We start from the raw sequence: 18,225 nt of genomic DNA on the forward strand, positions 1-18,225 counted from the left end.
GTAGACTTCTTTTTAAAAATCTGGCTATAAATCGACAATTAGGATATTCATGATTGTACATTGTACATGCGTTTTTAGACCGGACGTATTATGGTATACCGTTCACCGTCCGTCCGTCCGTAGTACCGTCCGTCGTCCACACTTCGGACAATAACTCAAAAACACTTTTTCACCAATTTCCATGAAACTTAAGTGAATTGTTTATATCTATTGACGTAAGCTCCCTTTCGTTTTTTTTTAATTTCAGATTTTAAGTTTTGGATTTATGGGGCTTTATTCATAAAAAAAGGGGGATTTTTAACACTTCGGTCAATAACTCAAAAAGGCTTTCACCAATGTCCATGAAACTTTGGTGAATTGTTTATATCTATTGATGTAAGCTCCCTTTCAATTTTTATAAATTTCAGATTTTACATTTCCGTGTTATGAATTTTTATGCTTAAAAAAGGGGGCATTTTCCAATTTTGGGACAATATATATAACTAACACTTTCACAAAATGTTATGCAACTTGGATAAATTGTTTATATCTATTGACCATAATAGTGCCAATTTTTTTGTGCATTTTTATTTATTATTTGGAGGGGGTATTTGACAGGGCTCACACTATTTCTAGTTGATCATATAAATTCATTTAATAAAAGCATAAAAGACAAGTTAAAAGAGCAACGGGCGCATCATGCGCTAAAGCGTAGCCCTTTATTTAATATGGTGTGCAGTATTAACTTCATATTTTAATTGTCATGATGATAATTTAGATTTAGTTTCCTAATGAATATGTTACAAAAAAATATATATAACTGTTGGTCCATCAAATATGAAAAATCATGTGAAGGACCATGCATTTGTTGCCAAGTATATTTATGAGTATCTTTAACATGTATAAGAGTTAATATGGTTGATGATCGGATCCATTTTCAAACACTCGATTATTAAATGGCCAAGTTAATTATTTTTAATGGTATCTCTTTATGTACCATCATTGATACCGTAAGATTTATAGATATAAGAAGATTTGATATGAGTGCCAATGAGACAACTTTCCATCCAAGTCACAATTTGTAAAAGTAATCCAGTAAAGGTACGGCTTTCAACACAAATATGCATACTTTTCGTTGTTGGGATAAGAAATAGTTTTGTATGCAACGATTTGTTTCAAGATGTCTATTCCATGATTCGAAAAGAAAAAGTAATCAACAGTTTTTATACCCCATCTACGATAGTAGAGTAGCATTATGTTGTCTGGTCTGTACGTCCGTTCGCCCGTCCGTTCGTCAGTTCGTCTGTTCCTCCGTTCGTCTCACTTCAGGTTAAAGTTTTTGTATATAAAATATAATGTAGTATTTTTAAGATGCTTGGGTAGCAATGTGAATAGAGAGAACATATTTAATTAATAAAACATCATCATTCTATACATTTATTGCCTTCAGATTCTATCATTTTTATATAGCATAGCTACAGGTTGACTTTATAACCAAAACAAATAACAGTACTAAAAGATGATATATATGGGTCAAATGAAATACCTATGTAATGAATCACTAAATCAGAGAAGGTGTGTTCGAATAGCTATTTTATTTTACTAAAAGTACTTGACGACAGTCTTTCAGTTGGATGATGAAAATGCATAATATCTTCGAGAAAAAACAAATTCAATTTTTTGGCTTCCATTTCTACTATTGCGCTTTATATTTGTCAACTTGACTATGCTGTTTTAAAATTTAGTGTCCTTAACTTCAAACATAACGTCCAATAAAATTTAAGTATGATGTATACATGCTGAAGCCCCGCCTATCTTAATTGTCATGCTTGGGCAAACATTGATCCAAGCAAAGCAAGCAAGCCAAACAAAGATTTGTCTTGCTAGCATTAATGTATTAGCTGTAAAGCAGAAAGATCATTTTGTCTATTTGACTTGGAGGTTTCACAATTGTATGACATTATTTTTGATCTTTCAATTTAAATATGACTATATACTTAACTATATCTATTTTCGTGTTAAATTCTATATTTTTCTGATGCACAAATCAGTCTTAATTTATGTATAATTGCACTTCAAGTATTCCATTATTCCTGTGCATATTTATCATAATGATTTGGCCTTGTATGTATGTTTCTTTTTTTATCTATTAGTAAATCACATCCGAAATGAATGACTGACGGACATACATACAAAACTTAATGAATAATTGAAATCAAAATGTTTGCGTTATAACGCAAAGGTTTGCGTTAAGGGAGTTGGCTTCTCAGTATCAAAGTAATTAACTTTCCAAAACACTAGTTTATATTGAAAGGGAATTAATAAAGGAGTCCAAAGAGCAAAAAAAATATATAGGTCACCGTGCTTGTTTTCGATATATAAGCTATTGAAATTTTGGCGGGAAAATATTCTCTCTTGACTTTTCATAGCTTTATCATTGACAAGTTGAAGCTCTCAAAAACTGTTAAAAAGTAATTAAAATTTTATCAGACTTTAACAGATGGCTTATCATTATACATGTAAAAGATTTACAAAAAGAAAATTGGGGGTCACCAGGCAATTTTTTTCAAGACATACAAATGGATAAAACCAGAGGATTCCGGAAATCTGACAAAAAATCCAAAACATGACAAGCCAGCTTCCTTAACGCAAAAGGTTTGCGTTAAAACGCAAATGTTTGCGTTTTAACGCAAATGTTTGCGTTGTAACGCATAGGTTTGCGTTGTAACGCAAAAGGTTTGCGTTGTAACGCAAAGGTTTGCGTTATAACGCAAAGGTTTGCGTTTAACGCAAAAGGTTTGCGTTATAACGCAAAAGGTTTGCGTTGTAACGCAAACATAGGAAGAAAAATAAAAAAAAAAATGTGTGGCGCTAATACGCTTCCGCCTTTACACTTTTTAATTAATTTATTTTTTAAGACATTTCTCATACCTACTTTTTCCTTTTTACTTCCCTAACTCTTTTTATTTTTAGACATAAAGCTATTATTCAATTTTTAAAATTGAAGCACTCCTGTTGATTTTCTTTTAATACTTTTTTTCAAAATAAGCTTATATTTTTTAAATCATTTTTTGATGAATAAGTTTTAATTTTCATATATTTAGTCGTATATTTTTTTTTACGGTTTCTATTTTTATTTGATTTTTAAATTTGTTTATATGTACTTGTACTATTAATAATAATAGTAATAATAATAAATTCGAGTTTTGATCCCAATTTCACGATCCACTGAACATATAAAATGATAGTGTAAGTTTTAGGTTAAATTTTTTTTAGTCAAGGTAGTTTTTGATGAAGTTGAAGTCCAATCAACTTGAAACATAGAAAATTATAGTGCGAGTGGGACATCCGTGTACCATGGACACATTCTTGTTATTAATATATTTTTCCTACTGTCAAATTTTTACATTCTGGCTAATGTAAAACGCGTAACAGTAAACTGAATACCATAACACGTGGTTTGTTAATGTTGACTTATAATTCAAATCCTGTTTGTTATCTCTCTCATGATTGTTTTAACTGGAGTGATATGAATCAACTTGAAATAATTATATACATATACATATATATCGAAATCCGGATATGGTGTACTAAAGAAATATTGACACCGAATGTTTGTGGTACAACATCCTGTCCACAAGTTAACAACTTTTTTTTTTCTGTGACGTATTAAATTTATATTGAGATCCAGTTTGTTACATCTTGTGATCAATTTTATTTGGCAATCGTCAATGGCAGTCAGCAGGGTTAAAGAACATCAGTTGTTCGACCTGTTAGTCAAATGCGTTTTGTTTAAATATACTTTTTCACTCTTTTGGTCTTTTGGAAAATGTTGTTTGTGCTGTTTTTAGACCCTTCTACAACGAAATTTGTTTGACATGCACACGTATAAAAATTGCGGTTTTTATCCAACGCAGTCATAGGTTTGAACGTAGTTTTCAATTTAGACTCGCATATACATATATATATATATATATATATAAGTCAACACATTAAATAACATTGGTGTCTTTTCATTCAGATCTAATACTAACGTGATGCATATATATATATAACCAATCTAATTAAAATAAAGATTTGGGATTTCGTTAAACTAAATAATTAGATTGATTTACTAGTATATAAGCTTAACGGAAATACATGATGTATGTGATGGCCTACAGTATTTCAAACATCAACTGTTTTCACGTTCTATTTATTGTTATAACTATTTCATTTTAAAAAGCATTAAATATTTTCTAGTATAAGAATTTTCATTTAAAACATCGTTTTTTCAACTTTGAACCACCCGCAATACTAGTTTAGTTTCGTTTGTATTTTTTTCATTCAATTTACCTCGCTACACTATTTGATATATGTGTCTGTCCCTTAGGCCTGTCCTAAGTCAGTAGCCTCTATTCCTTTATCACGACTTCATTGAAAGAGTGTTACTACTGACAAGACAGCTCCCGAATTAAAGAAAGATTTTCAAGTTGAAATATTCCTTCGAAAATTGTACGGCCGCCATAATAAGTTAATTGACAGTTATGGAATATCTGTTTCAAAGATGATGACGGATATGTTCCACATTGCAATTGTGTTACCGTAATTCCTTCATCTGACCAAACGACTTATAATTGGGTTCACTTGGTTACTTTTTTTTAATTCAATTTCAGTTCTTTATATACCAAATGTTTTACAACATATAGGTACCTAAATAAGGATCACAACAGGTGCCACATGTGGAGAAGGATATGCCTACACTTCCGGCGGACCTATTATCCCCCCCCCCCCCCCCCCCCCCCGTTTTGGATGGAGTTTGTGTTGTTGAGTCTTGAGTTTCTGCGTTGTTTTCTATACTGTCTTCTTGTCGTTTTTGATATTTACCATAACTTTAAAGATATCTTTTAGAAGTTATCATATGATATGATATCATATAAATTAATAACAATATATAAATTGATTTAAATAGACATTTTAAATTGATTTAAATAGATATTTTAAATTGATTTAAATATATCTTAAATCATAATAATAGATGATAAACTATATAATAAAGTATATACGATATCTTATTAACCTCAAATTGCAAACTATATCTCATAGAGAATACAAGCTATCGTATTATTATACTTTTATTTTTTAAAGATATATTGAAATTGAATAGTCCCAAACGGCTTGCCATACATAAGCTTCTCCTCAAATCAACTGTGACGTCTTGTATATAAGATAGTTGAAGGTCCAGTTTATTACTGTCAAGTAACGAAGGAAGATGTCGGACCTATTATCATTTAACAACCCTGTATTTGGACAGTTTGCTTTTTATTCTGGCATTGTAATATGTAAAACAATGGCCATGAGTTTGCTAACAGCAGTTAACAGGATGAAAAATCGAGTAAGTATAAGTAGTTCATATACATACTTCTCTCATTTTGTTTACTAAGTACGGTGTCCCAGATTAAATATTTTATCATACACTTGTAACCGGATGCTATTTTTAAAAACACTAACAAGATACTTATGAATGAATTTTTTTTTAAAGTATTATACATGTGTAGCTTGCGTTTCATTTGTTTTCGAATAATCACAATAAGTACTGAACTGAGAAGATATGTATAGTAAGATAAAATAATTTCCAATAAGGGAAAATTCGGTACAATGATGAGATCAAAAGAGAGCCGATGAATAGACAACAAAATATACAGGTGAATACTTGTCAATAACACGTGAACATATCAACCAGGAAGTAAGAATGATCATGTTTCGGTGTGTAATGTTTTGTCTGTCGGATATATGCAAGCTAATTATATACACGACAAACGTTATTCTCACGCTTATTGATAAATATAAGCAAAATGAAGAGATAGGCAGAATTCACACCATGCAGAAACCTTTAAATAAATGATCTTAAAATACTACAGAAAAATGGACCAAATTGATAAAAATAGAAAATATAGAATCTTATAATGCTGCACGAACGAGTGTACTAAGTCAACATTAAAGGAAAACAACAAATCACAGGGGATTTTTAGTTAAAGCAAGATGACTGCTTTAACATAGCTATCAATATATAGTAGACCGCAGTAAGGTATACATAAAGGACAATTTCTCTGAAGATTTTAAAATAAAATTGTACTACTAACAAATTCATTTGGTGAATTAAAGTAATAAAACTTAAGGTCTAGTCTTAGAAAATCGCAATTCTTCAGTAAAAAATGACTGTTCCATTTTTAATTTAATATTGTGGCAAACAAGTATACATACATATGCACGGCAACCCAAATCAGTAATGTTTCAAATCTTTTTGTAAGTGTGCTGTAAACTTTGCTGCATCTTACATAAGCATGCTTTGCGTACGATCAGAGTCGAGAGAGGGGGGAGGTCCCGAGTTTGGTAAACAAAAATAATCGTGTGAGCTATATAGAACGTTGAAAAGGACCAGCGCATTTCTATGAAAACCCAAAGGTCGATTCATTGTTGTTATCAGCATGCTTTTGTATTTGGGAGAGGAAGCCAATGAGGAACATCGACCTTTGACTGCATCTGAATAAGAATCAATCACAATTAAGGGTCTGGATGGGGGTTTAGTCAATTCTGTAATCCTTAATTTTTATTTACAAAATACAGAAACAAAACAACTGTTTCTATAAACCCGACTCCTTTATCACTAACCTTTAATCCCATTATTCTATATTTTCTATTTTTATCAATTTGGTCCATTTTTCTGTAGTATTTGCCCTTCATTCTGTGATCTTGTTACCACTTCTAGACCCTCATAATATTCTGTTCGTTTTAGGCATTCGCTAACCCAGAAGATTTTAAGCTAAGTGGAAAGCCAGGGGATGACGGAAAACCAGTAGTAAATTCTACAGTGGAACGCATTAGAAGGTTTGTAAATGGTAGAATGTTTAAGCATATTTTAGATAAATGAGTCCAGTTTTACAGGGATAAAAAAAAGCTATAGGTCAACATTAAATGACTAGAATAACCAGTTTCAATGTCGAATGTCGTCGTTTTGTTGGAGTAATCCAGCTGACTCAATGCACCAATAAAAACTTTGATTTAGTTAGTGGTGCTAAAAGTGACGTTTAACAACAAAAATCAATCAACAAGATTTAGTCGAAACCTCCCTCTTGTATGATAGTCTAATGCAAAAGGGGACATAAAGAATCAATGACTAAAATATAAAATGAAATGCGGATATGATGTATTAAATAAATAATGGTATATTTGTAATAATTTTGTATTTATAATTTTAGATGCCATCTGAATGACCTGGAAAACGTAATTCCCTTTGTCTTGATTGGATTACTATATGTGTGCACAAAACCCGACCCGTCGACAGCATTGATGCATTTCCGTGCATTTGCCGGATTTAGAATTTTCCACACATTTGCGTACTTGATCCCATTGCCACAACCATCAAGAGCCTTAGGGTTTCTCCTGGGAGCTGTCGTTACAGGGTCAATGGCAGTGGCAGTACTGAAGGCCGGCTCATATTAGTGCATGTGTTGTATGCTTCATTGCCCTCATTACAGCTTACCACGTGGATTGTGAACACTAGATCAAAGAAACATTTCATTACTAGTATTTAAATCAAACATATTAAGTGTTAAAATGTTATGTCATAGGATGATGCATGTGCTGCCTGTAAACTTTTTTTGAATTATATTGTATATCCTTCATTTGATACGACTCGATTCTCGAAACTTTCAGAGATATATCAAGTCATAAGTGTGTTCTTTGTTCATCAATAAACAGATTTGTTTTTAAATTTCAATCTTTTTATATTTATTTAGTACTTATGTTTATGATTAATTCCAAAGTATAATATTTCTATAATGTCATCATGATTTGTTTAAAAGGAATCTTTATACAGTTACGTACAAGTATAGTGTACACTTATATTACCGAGAGCATCTTTACTGGAATTGCATATTATCCCATAAAATGTTTTAGAAATAATTAGAGTTTTGTTGCAAATTTCATTTTTCAATGAAATGTTTAAGAAATATTCCATGCAAGTCATGATGATGATAGTTTTGTTGAACTTTTTCACATGGCATGAATTATCTCTTGAACATTTGATGGAATAATGAACAAATAAAGACAACAGTAGTATACCGGTGGTCTGAAAAGTCATAAATCGATTGAGAGAAAACAAATCCGGGAACAAATTAAAACCGAGGGAAACGCATCAACTATAAGAGGAAAACAAAGGAACAACATAAACACTGAATTGCAACAAAATACATAGAAACGAACTATTTGATAACAACTGCCATATTCCTGACTTAATACAGGACTTTTAAAAATAAAAGGGTGGGTGGAACCTGTTGTAATGGCTGAAAAAAATGGTGGGTGGAACCTGGTGTAATGGCTAGCCAAAGGTCTCATTTGATGAGAAAATTGAAAAATATGGCTAAAATGAAAAGACTACGTGACAGAAATACAACACGAGCACACACAAGAACATTCGTCATAGAGAAATGAGAAAACAAATAGTACAATAGTAGACACAATATGCAACCAACATACCAACAACGAATATATTCCATCAACGACAGACACCACAGAATATCAGAAACAGTAATACGCTTACTGAACTAACGTGCAATCTCGAAATCTATATAATTTATATACTCGTCCAAACAATTTGCATTACAATGATGTTATAGAAAGGCAATTTTGTAATTATTTGGACTACAAAACAATGTGACAAATAAACTCATCATAGATACCAGGACTGAAATTTTATATTTACACTAGACGCGCGTTTCGTCTACAAAAGACTCATAAGTGACGCTCGAATAAAAAATTGTTTTGCTAACAAAGCCAAATAAAGTACGAAGCCGAAGAGCATTGAGGACAAAAAATTCCTAAACGTTTTTCCAAAGGCAGCTAACTTAAAGGTAATCTTTTCCTGAGGTAGAAAAGCCTTAGTATTTCAAAAGTTTTGTTAACAGCTAAGGGGACGACCATTTGATTTTTTTTTTGGGGGGGTGGGGTGGGGGCAGGAGGATTTGTTTTTGATCGGTTATTTATTTTTGTAAATTGAGAGGACAAATTATTCATTTTCTGCACTATTGATACAAGATTTTTCATTTTTATTAAAGCAAGGGACTGATTATTCATTTTCAGAACTATATTTATGATATTTGAAAACATACAATTTAAAAAAAAAATGTTAATATTTATGAATAATACATGTATTTTTGTCCATCTAATGATAAGACTTTTTCAACTGATTTTTATAGTTCGTTCTTATGTTGTACTGTTATACCACTGGCACAGGTAAGGGGAGGGTTGGAATCCCGCTTACATGTTTAACCGCGCCACATTATTTATGTATGTGCCTGTCCCAAGTCTGGAGCCTGTAATTCAGTGGTTGTCGTTTGTTTATGTGTTATATATTTGTTTTTCCTTCTATTTTTTTTACATTAATAAGGCAGTTAGTTTTCTCGTTTGAATTGATTTATATTGTCTTATCGGGGCCTTGTATAGCTGACTATGTGGTATGGGCTTTGAAGGCCGTACGGTGACCTAGGCTATAGTTGTTTATGTCTGTGTCATTTTGGTCTTGTGTGGATAGTTGTCTCATCGGCAATCATACCACATCTTCTTTTTTATAGTCAAGTTATTGTGTACCATTTAATCAAAATTATTCATTATCCCCTGCAGAAATTTTATGATTCAAGATTTTATTCATAACCTCAGACACATACTTGACCATACTTGTGTACAAGAGGACAATATATACAAACATATGAAGATAATACATAGTGAGAAAGGACAAACGAAACACAAATAGGTAGTATATTATGAAAGACAACTGGAATAATTAGATTAAGTATTTTATATTTTTCTCCACGAAATGAATCATTTATATTCCCAACAAATATACATGTATTGCATACAAATATAGTATTGAAGTTTGGTTTTACCTAGTCTCTTTCAAAAGTATTGTCAAACATATTTTGCCGATCGGAGCGAGGCAAAAATTTTTTAAGGGTTCTGAAAACGCTGAAGTCCCAAGAAGCTATAGACCTGCTGAGTTATTTATTTTCAATACTTTGCAAGTCAAGAAATTTATTTTCAAACTACCATAGAACAAACCATTTATTTTTGTGATTATCAAGGCTGAGTTATTTATTTTCAAAATGCTCCTGCCCCCCCCCCCCCCCCCCCACCCCCCAGAATATCAAATGGTCGTCCCCTTATATACAATTATGAACATCAATGATAACTCAAGTCATCACAGAAGTGCTGAATACTGGGTTGGTGATACCCTCGGGGAAATAAATCTCAACCAGCAGTGGTATCGACCCAGTGGTTGTAAATAAACTCATCATAGATACCAGGATTGAAATTTTATATTTACGCCAGACTCGCGTTTCGTCTACAAAAGACTCACCTGTGACGCTCGAATAAAAAAAATGTTAAAAAACAATACCTTGTAAAAAAAAAGTCAATAACACAAATAACAATGTTTAAAACACACTAACTAAAGTCTGAAAAATTAAGTACGATTGAATATAGGACATTTAAGAAGACTATTCATGTTTTATGATTGTTTGGAGGAAAAGAATCTGGAACATGTCTCCCGAGGAAAAGATGATGATGTATTGAAAGTCAACACGTACTAAAAACAATAAGAAATATATCTGCTATATGACATTGACGGAGATTAGTTATCAAGTAAAGGAAGTAGACATCATTCTCTGTGACCTTTAGCTGGTAACCACACATAAGATGATTGTAATATATGATGGAAATTAGAAATAGAGAGCATACACTCGTTTTTCGTTCTAAGCTACAACAATTATGGTGTACACAATTTTGTCAGTTGTCATTTGATAATGCTTCCGCATGTATTTGTTATGAGTACAATCCGTGGACACGTCTCGTACAACTTTCTGTTGATACTTATCTATTGACATTGCATAAGGTCATAATTTCCTCTATCTGTTTATAATCTCTGTTTACTGAATCCGTTGGAGGCGCATTGTTTGATAAAGTTTGGAAAGTATGCATGTTATGTTGGTAACTTAAATTGGGAGTGGAACTATTTTTTCAGTATATACTCTCAGATCAGTTCTTTGTATCTTAAAGTTTTTGTCATTATTTTTGTTGGTGATAAGTACAACCAGTTCTTTTTCGTTTGTTCCTTTTTTGTGCTGCAATAACAAAGCTGTACTACAGTATTTGGGGTTGATGTCGTCTATCATTGCTGTTTTAGTTTGTTAATTGTTTTTAGTATGGATCATGATTTTTTTGTTATGCCCCCGCAACTAAAAGTTGGGATGCATTTTGTTAAACCCTGTCCGTACCATTATGGGTGACAGTTATTCAGCGTAACTCCTCCTACAAATTGCTACAAATTTGTTCTTTTTGGAGTTGAACTTTTGGGATGTAAGCGGTTGGATATTATATTTATTTTAAATAACACTTTGCATCTCCCAGACACAATACTATCTCAAAGAAAGACCTATTTTGACTTTGACTATAATACATGCAGTTACTTCAGAGTGAAGTGCGGGGGCATCATTTTGTCTAGTTATTTTAGTTTTATGTATCTTAAAACCAGAGAGAAGAGATTGGGCTGTTTTTGTTTATTTTCACATTAAAATCAAACCATTAACCGAGTTTAAACAAGTATATATCACTCAGCCCTTAAACAATAATGAAATCCACAATCACCATTTATATATGTCTGATCATAGATTAACAAAACCATAAAATATCCATCTTTAATTGAATGTTATTTTCGACCGACTGATAGTATACGCCAAGTGTTAAAATCCCGGATCTATAATTAAGACATTACAACAAATAATAGCTGTATCCAATCTTGGACTTTCCAAGAAAAATAAATTGTGTTTTTGTTTTGGCTTGTGGTGTTAAATTTAAGATTCTAATAAACCTAAATAAGAAATTTATTTTAGGTAAAATGGTTGTATTGCTATATTGTATATATACATGTGTATATCGATCTAATTATTTTGTATAGGTTATCACTTGTGCAAAAACGTTGTATAAGTAATAACTTTTATATTGCACTCGTTCTATTTGAGCAGTCAAAATGCGTTGACCGTATATTTCTATGTCATATACAGTCACTGATCTGATATCACTTTTCCTCATGAATAACAGAAATTGCCGAAATTATAATTAATATTATTCATACGGCCTATTCAATCTGTTCTTGTTTTCAATGTACACAACGACTTCAAGTTATTTCTTTTGCAATTTATATATAAAAACAACATATTTCACATGACATATTCACGATATAATGATTCGGCCCGAAACGGGGGAAAAAGCTCGACAGAGCCTCGTATTTCCCATTTTCTAAGCCTATTCCTTATATCGTTGATATGTCAAGTCAATGCACTGTTATTGTCTTTGTATGATGCCATCATACAAGTAATTACTTGTACAAATATAATTAAACTAAGCCGCGTGTCTTTCTAACCAAAATTTTGAAAACGTTGTGTCGCGTTTGTTGTTGTTTTCTAAACGCTACAAAAGTTGAAACAAATACATCGTTTAATAAGTCTTAACTGACCCTGTTTGAACTTTCAATAATGCATGCACATGCTGTTGGTGAACAGAATTTATACAAATGTGGAAACACATACTTCGTTTAATCAGGTTCAAGTTAGAAACAAATGTAGCACTTTGTCGTTTACCCTCTTTTATATGTTTATTTGTTTGTTTAATAATATTAAGCGAATAAAACTTAGTGTGTGTATTTTTGAAATTTAGATTGTGTTTGTTTTTCCCCCCTTCTTTTACAAGTGTTTATTGGTATTTATTTGAAATGTTAAAAAGTTTACAGACGAACGACGGGCGCAAAGTAATAATATAAGCTAATGTGACACCATGAGCAAGAAACTGTAACCCTTCTTCCATTTACTTTAAACATAAGTCATGACAAAAAGTTGCATATATAATATCATATTTAGGAAACAAAAGTCAAGCCTAATAGATAAAATAACCGATTTGTTTGCACAAGACAAGAAAGTCTAACCTCTGAAATTACACAATAAGTTCAATGTTTTGCATTTACATTTGCCTGTTTTACAGCAACCCCAACAGATGCAGTGCGTATGACTTTGGCTACCACTTAGAGAATTTTTAATCATAGCAATTGTACTGCTTTCCTGATAATAACCTCAGTGCTTCCTTGTATGTCCAAAATTGTCAAATCCTTTCTCTGAATCTGAATCTTTTTGATATAATTTCGACTCATTTAAACCAATCATTAGTCCAACTTGTGTTGCTACTTTGTGTCCATTATCTTCAATATTCAGTACAACACCTTTGATATTTCTACAGTCCATTGGACCTCGGTTTTCTATGCAGTAGTATTATAACATTGTCTCCAATTTCCAAAATTTTAATCCTTTTTTGGAAGAAGACAACATCACATCGGCCTGCATTTGTTGACCTATTTTTTTTTACATGTTATTTTGAAATTTGTGTCTGTGTCAACACCAGTTTCAGTGCTCGTACAAGTTGCAACATTGCTTTAAAGTCATAAGAAACTTCAAATCAAAAAAAATAATGCATATGTTTTTTATAACTCAATGGATAGTTTTCATTATAAAACTTATGTACATATACTTTTTTCTGAAGAAAATTCTTTAATTTATTCATATTTAGAAGAAGTTTACTTTATTTTAATTGCTTGCTTCCAGCAACCAATTCCCCCGACCTATTTTCCGTATGCAAAGTGACCTCAGTGTAACCCATCTCGTAAAACTCCGGTGATCACAATACGCATGAATGTCCTTAAAATAAACTATTATCTGAATACACATGTTAAACACGTGCTCTCTTTCCGTGCTTTTTTGTTTATTTTTTGTCGATTGTTGACAAACAGGTGACCATTGTTAAACTTCGGTTTCAAAAGACGAACTTTAATTACCTGCCATTTTTCACAACAACACTGACCGATTGGAAAAAAAATTGACGATTATACGAAATTTACAAGAAAAAAATGACAAATTCATGCACAGAAGACTAAGTTTATGATGTGTGTATGCATTGGTTCAAGAATTGGAAGAACATAATTTTTCACCGGTCACTCGTTTCTTATGACTTTAAGTGTTTTTTCCCAAATTAATTTCGGTTTGCAGTCTTTCTTTTAAATTTGATTTAATTTTGCTTACTTTACACTACTAATAGTCTCTCTGTATTTAAATATTGATTTTGTTAGAAGATTTATTGTTTGACTCATATATTTGTTATATGAAATGTACTCACATATTGAAAGTTTATACCTTTAGATTAAGAAATAAATTAGGTTTTAAAAGAGAAACGATTTGTTGTGAACTTCAAATTGGCCAGGGCAAAATAATGATTTGTACAAGTTATTATCCTTTTCTCAATAAACAATGTACTAGTAATTACCTGTACAATTGTCTTTGAACAAGTAATAACTTGCATGATGGCATCAAATAAGTAATTACTTGTATAAAGTGTTTGTACAAGTAATAACATGTACAAAATAATAACGTGTACACGACATATATATATGTTTCAACTCTAGATTCTGCTGACGAAGAAAGATAACTATATGCCACCGAGTGCTGAATTATTTAATTCAGGCTAGGAGACCAGTATACTTCTACTGGGGAAGGTCTAATTTAATTTAATCTTATAAACTTTATAAACTGTTTGAACACTTGTCTTTTTTTTCTTTGTTAGAGGTGTAGAATTTTTTTATTGGAATTCTCTACTGTCCAAAATAATGTAAGTGACATATACAATAAAAGTGTATTGATTTTTAATTCTGCAGAGAACATCTAATTCTTTACATAACTATACCAAACATTTACATAACGACTAAAGCCATACGTGAATTTTCATCAACATTTTTGATAGACTTCTAATGTTTGTTTAGTTCTAACGATTTCTGAGTTAATTGATTGTGCTATGATTACATTTATAGTAATGAATACTAACAAGAATTGTTAACCTCGGACTAAATGATTGTCTAAGTCATGAAATTACTTTAGCATTCCTGTCAAAGTAAATGCGTCGAAAAACTACAAAATAAAATCAGTTGACAAAGTTGTTATTTAAGTACAAATAAGACATGCACAGTCGCAATTAGATAAAACGTGTATATAAAATAATGGTCGGATTACCAATGAGACAACTATTTGATAAGATTTCAAGTTAAACAGATTTAAACAACTTTAGGCTAATGCATAGCTTCAACAATGAGAAAGACGTTTGCCATAAAGTTAGCTTTAATATGATCATAAAAGAAAATGTGAAACAATTTCCATGAAAAAAACAAACGGAATAATTTATGACACAGCAAAAGAATAGGACTTATATGACAACCATATTTCGGAAGCAGAATTTCAAGCGCCTGATGTGGGACAGGCCTTTGATTGATACATCATATTTCTATATCTATATTAATAATATATCCGACATTTATTTGTATTTCTCTCCTCAGAAATAATTGCTTTACAATAAAAAAAAAATATTATTCGTTTAAAAAAGAATGTTACGTGAGGACAAATCCAGATATCACTCACTGTCCAGTGATTTTTTTCTTCAGCTTTTCACATAATTTCAAAATCCAAAACGAGCATAAAACAAATCATAAAAGTACAGCTCAGAAAAATTAAAGCAGAACCAGAATGAAGCTCACAAAAAAAAACTGGTAAACTCAAGTACCAGGAGCCTTGACTTTCCTGCGTACACATCGCACAACTATAATCAATAAGCAGAGTGTATTCTTGCCTAATTGAATCTCTGTTCATTCTGACCACTGTGTTATTTGTCCTTCTGCCCATAATGTAAAACTGTATCATCTTGTATAATTCCCCACTTAGTAAGCATAATACATAAGAAAATTTGTAAAATTAGGTATCTATTGTAAATATATTAATGTTATGAAAATTTTCTCGCAGCTCAAGTCTTGCTTGATTTTCTGTAAATTTTCTGAAAAAGGAACACTTTTTTATACATATACTATCTTAATAACGATAGATATTCGGGAATGAAATCTTACACATTGTGGAAATGTTATAAAATAGGATTGCTTGTTAAGGTTTGCATCTTTATATCTAGATGATATTTTGGTTTTGTTTGTTGCTGGTATCATAAAAATTATGAGTGTCAATTTTAAGTTTTTTTCCTAACTGTGTATTGCTACCTTATGGCATTTAAAAAAGCAAATAGTAATTGCTTTTTTTAGACATACATACCACAAAACTATTGATATTTATGTTATAGATACAATTCTAAGGGAGAAACAACCTTTATTATGACAATATATGTTAGTTTTGTTGTTTATTGTCCTTAGCAACCAATATAGACATTTTGACACAAAGACTTGGTTCCGTTATAAATTGATACTTTATTGGCTACCCCTTGGAAAAGAAGATTGCGCCTTATGTAAAATCCCTAGAAGGGAACGCTTTATATTTTTTCATGCGACTAAATCAAATTTACTATTTTAGCAAGTATAAAGTCACATTTTAGCATGAATTAAGCCTATTTTTTCCCGCTGTTATAAATAAATTCAGTATTTACTAAATTTTAACCAAGGCTTTGGTATGGTAATACACATCAAAATTGACATTCTAGAGCTTTAAAATAGATTTAACTTGTAAAAGTTGTCTACTGTTAGGGTTAAATTAAGTTTTTAAACAAATAAGACAGGGTTAGAAGGTATAGTTTTAGAAAATTGACTAAAAAAGGAGGAAATGCACTTTGATATGGCATGTTTCATAAAATCACTTTTTTGTTGCATTTCAGTGTCAACTGCTAACCTTCATAAAAAATTTATTTCTGAACCGATTTTCAAAACTAGCAGGCGAAAATGCTCGTTTTAACTAGTAGAAAACGGAAATTTCTAAAGTGGGATTGAGAAAACAAATGTTAATCCTTAAGGTAGCAATACACAGTTAGAAGTTTAGTTTCGCATTATGGCCCCTGTGAATTTTTTAAATATGAAAGTTTTTGTACAATAAAATTGATTTTTTAGATAATTGAAGAATAATATAGCCTTCTTAGTGGGTTTATATGAACATTTAGATTGATTTTAACATGTTTTATAGGCCATTTCTATGATTTACAGTCCGTATTTTCCTATCCGTACCGTTCATAGGTCCTTAAATTATTGTAGTGTTTATCAACAAAGATTTTGCGCTCGATCTTTTCAATTCCATTTTATGGAAAAAGGAGCAGGAAAGCATATAATTTTTTTTGGACCACTTGATAGATATAAACCTATGGATTCAGGAAAAGTGTCACTGTAATTCATTGAAATTTTCCTTTAGACCAAATTTTGGAGACTTTTGTGACATGTTTACCCCCCCTTTTTTTCTATATTTTGAATCTAAGAAATGCAGATTGTTGCCATGGTTACACCCAAAAGGAATCATATTTCACCCTTATGACCATAAGAAATCAAATCTATAGAAGATTTTCTTTCTACAAGTATATACATGCATAACACACATATAAAGCCTTCTTTGTTAGACAGGAGGGGAAAGAGGGTGTGTAAAAATTATGAGTGTCAATTTGAAGTTTTTTTCCTAACTGTGTATTGCTACCTAAGCAACACGACGGATGCCACATGTGTAGCAGGATCTGCTTACCCTTCCGGCGCACCTGATATCACCCTTAGTTTTTGGTGGGGTTCGTATTGTTTATTCTTTAGTTTTTTATGTTGTGTTAGTTATGTGTACAATTGTTTTTCTGTTTGTCTTTTTCATTTTTAGCCATATCTTTCGTCCCTGTATTAGTTTGATTTGACATATCCCCTTACTTGTACAAGTTATAGGTTGACGACAAATATTACGGACGTAGACCTTGTGTAGCGAAGAAGAAAAAGAATAACAAAAATACCAAACTCTAAAATGAGTTCTAAATAGGTAAGTCCATAAAAACTGATAAAATTCAAACGCTATCAATCAAAGTTGAGAAACCATTGGCAATAATTTCATCATATATACCAGGACTAAATTAAGTAAATACGCAAGACGCGCGTTTCGTCTACAAAAGACTCATCAATGACGCTAGAATCCAAAAGTTAAAAAGTCCAAATAAAGTACGAAGTTGAAGAGCGTTGAGGACCAAAATTCCTAACAGTTTTGCCAAATACAGCTAAGGTAATCTATGCCTGAGTTAGAAAAGCCTTAGTTTTTCAAAACAATCTAAATTTCAATCGTTAACTCTCATAGATGCGTTTGGAATTTTTTGTAAAAGATATTACATCACTGAATAATAATC

General features: G+C 31.6%; 1 protein-coding gene across 1 annotated transcript; it reads left to right on the plus strand.

Moving 5' to 3' along the window:
* Positions 1-5,144: 5,144 nt before the first annotated feature.
* Positions 5,145-7,738, plus strand: LOC134721829 (microsomal glutathione S-transferase 1-like). The gene is made up of 3 exons (XM_063585071.1): positions 5,145-5,353; positions 6,755-6,846; positions 7,218-7,738. The coding sequence occupies exons 1-3, from the start codon at positions 5,231-5,233 to the stop codon at positions 7,459-7,461; spliced, it is 459 nt and encodes a 152-aa protein (XP_063441141.1). The 5' UTR covers positions 5,145-5,230; the 3' UTR covers positions 7,462-7,738.
* The last annotated feature ends 10,487 nt before the right edge of the window (positions 7,739-18,225 follow it).

Source organism: Mytilus trossulus, chromosome 6 (assembly GCF_036588685.1).
Source record: "Mytilus trossulus isolate FHL-02 chromosome 6, PNRI_Mtr1.1.1.hap1, whole genome shotgun sequence".
Taxonomy (NCBI): domain Eukaryota; kingdom Metazoa; phylum Mollusca; class Bivalvia; order Mytilida; family Mytilidae; genus Mytilus; species Mytilus trossulus.

Bases quoted from the DNA above. Each gene is read 5' to 3' on its own strand.
- LOC134721829 (XM_063585071.1), top strand. From the start codon at position 5,231: ATGTCGGACCTATTATCATTTAACAACCCTGTATTTGGACAGTTTGCT. The intron at 5,354-6,754 runs GTAAGTATAAGT...TGTTCGTTTTAG, and splicing joins TTAACAGGATGAAAAATCGA to GCATTCGCTAACCCAGAAGA. The intron at 6,847-7,217 runs GTTTGTAAATGG...TTATAATTTTAG, and splicing joins ACAGTGGAACGCATTAGAAG to ATGCCATCTGAATGACCTGG.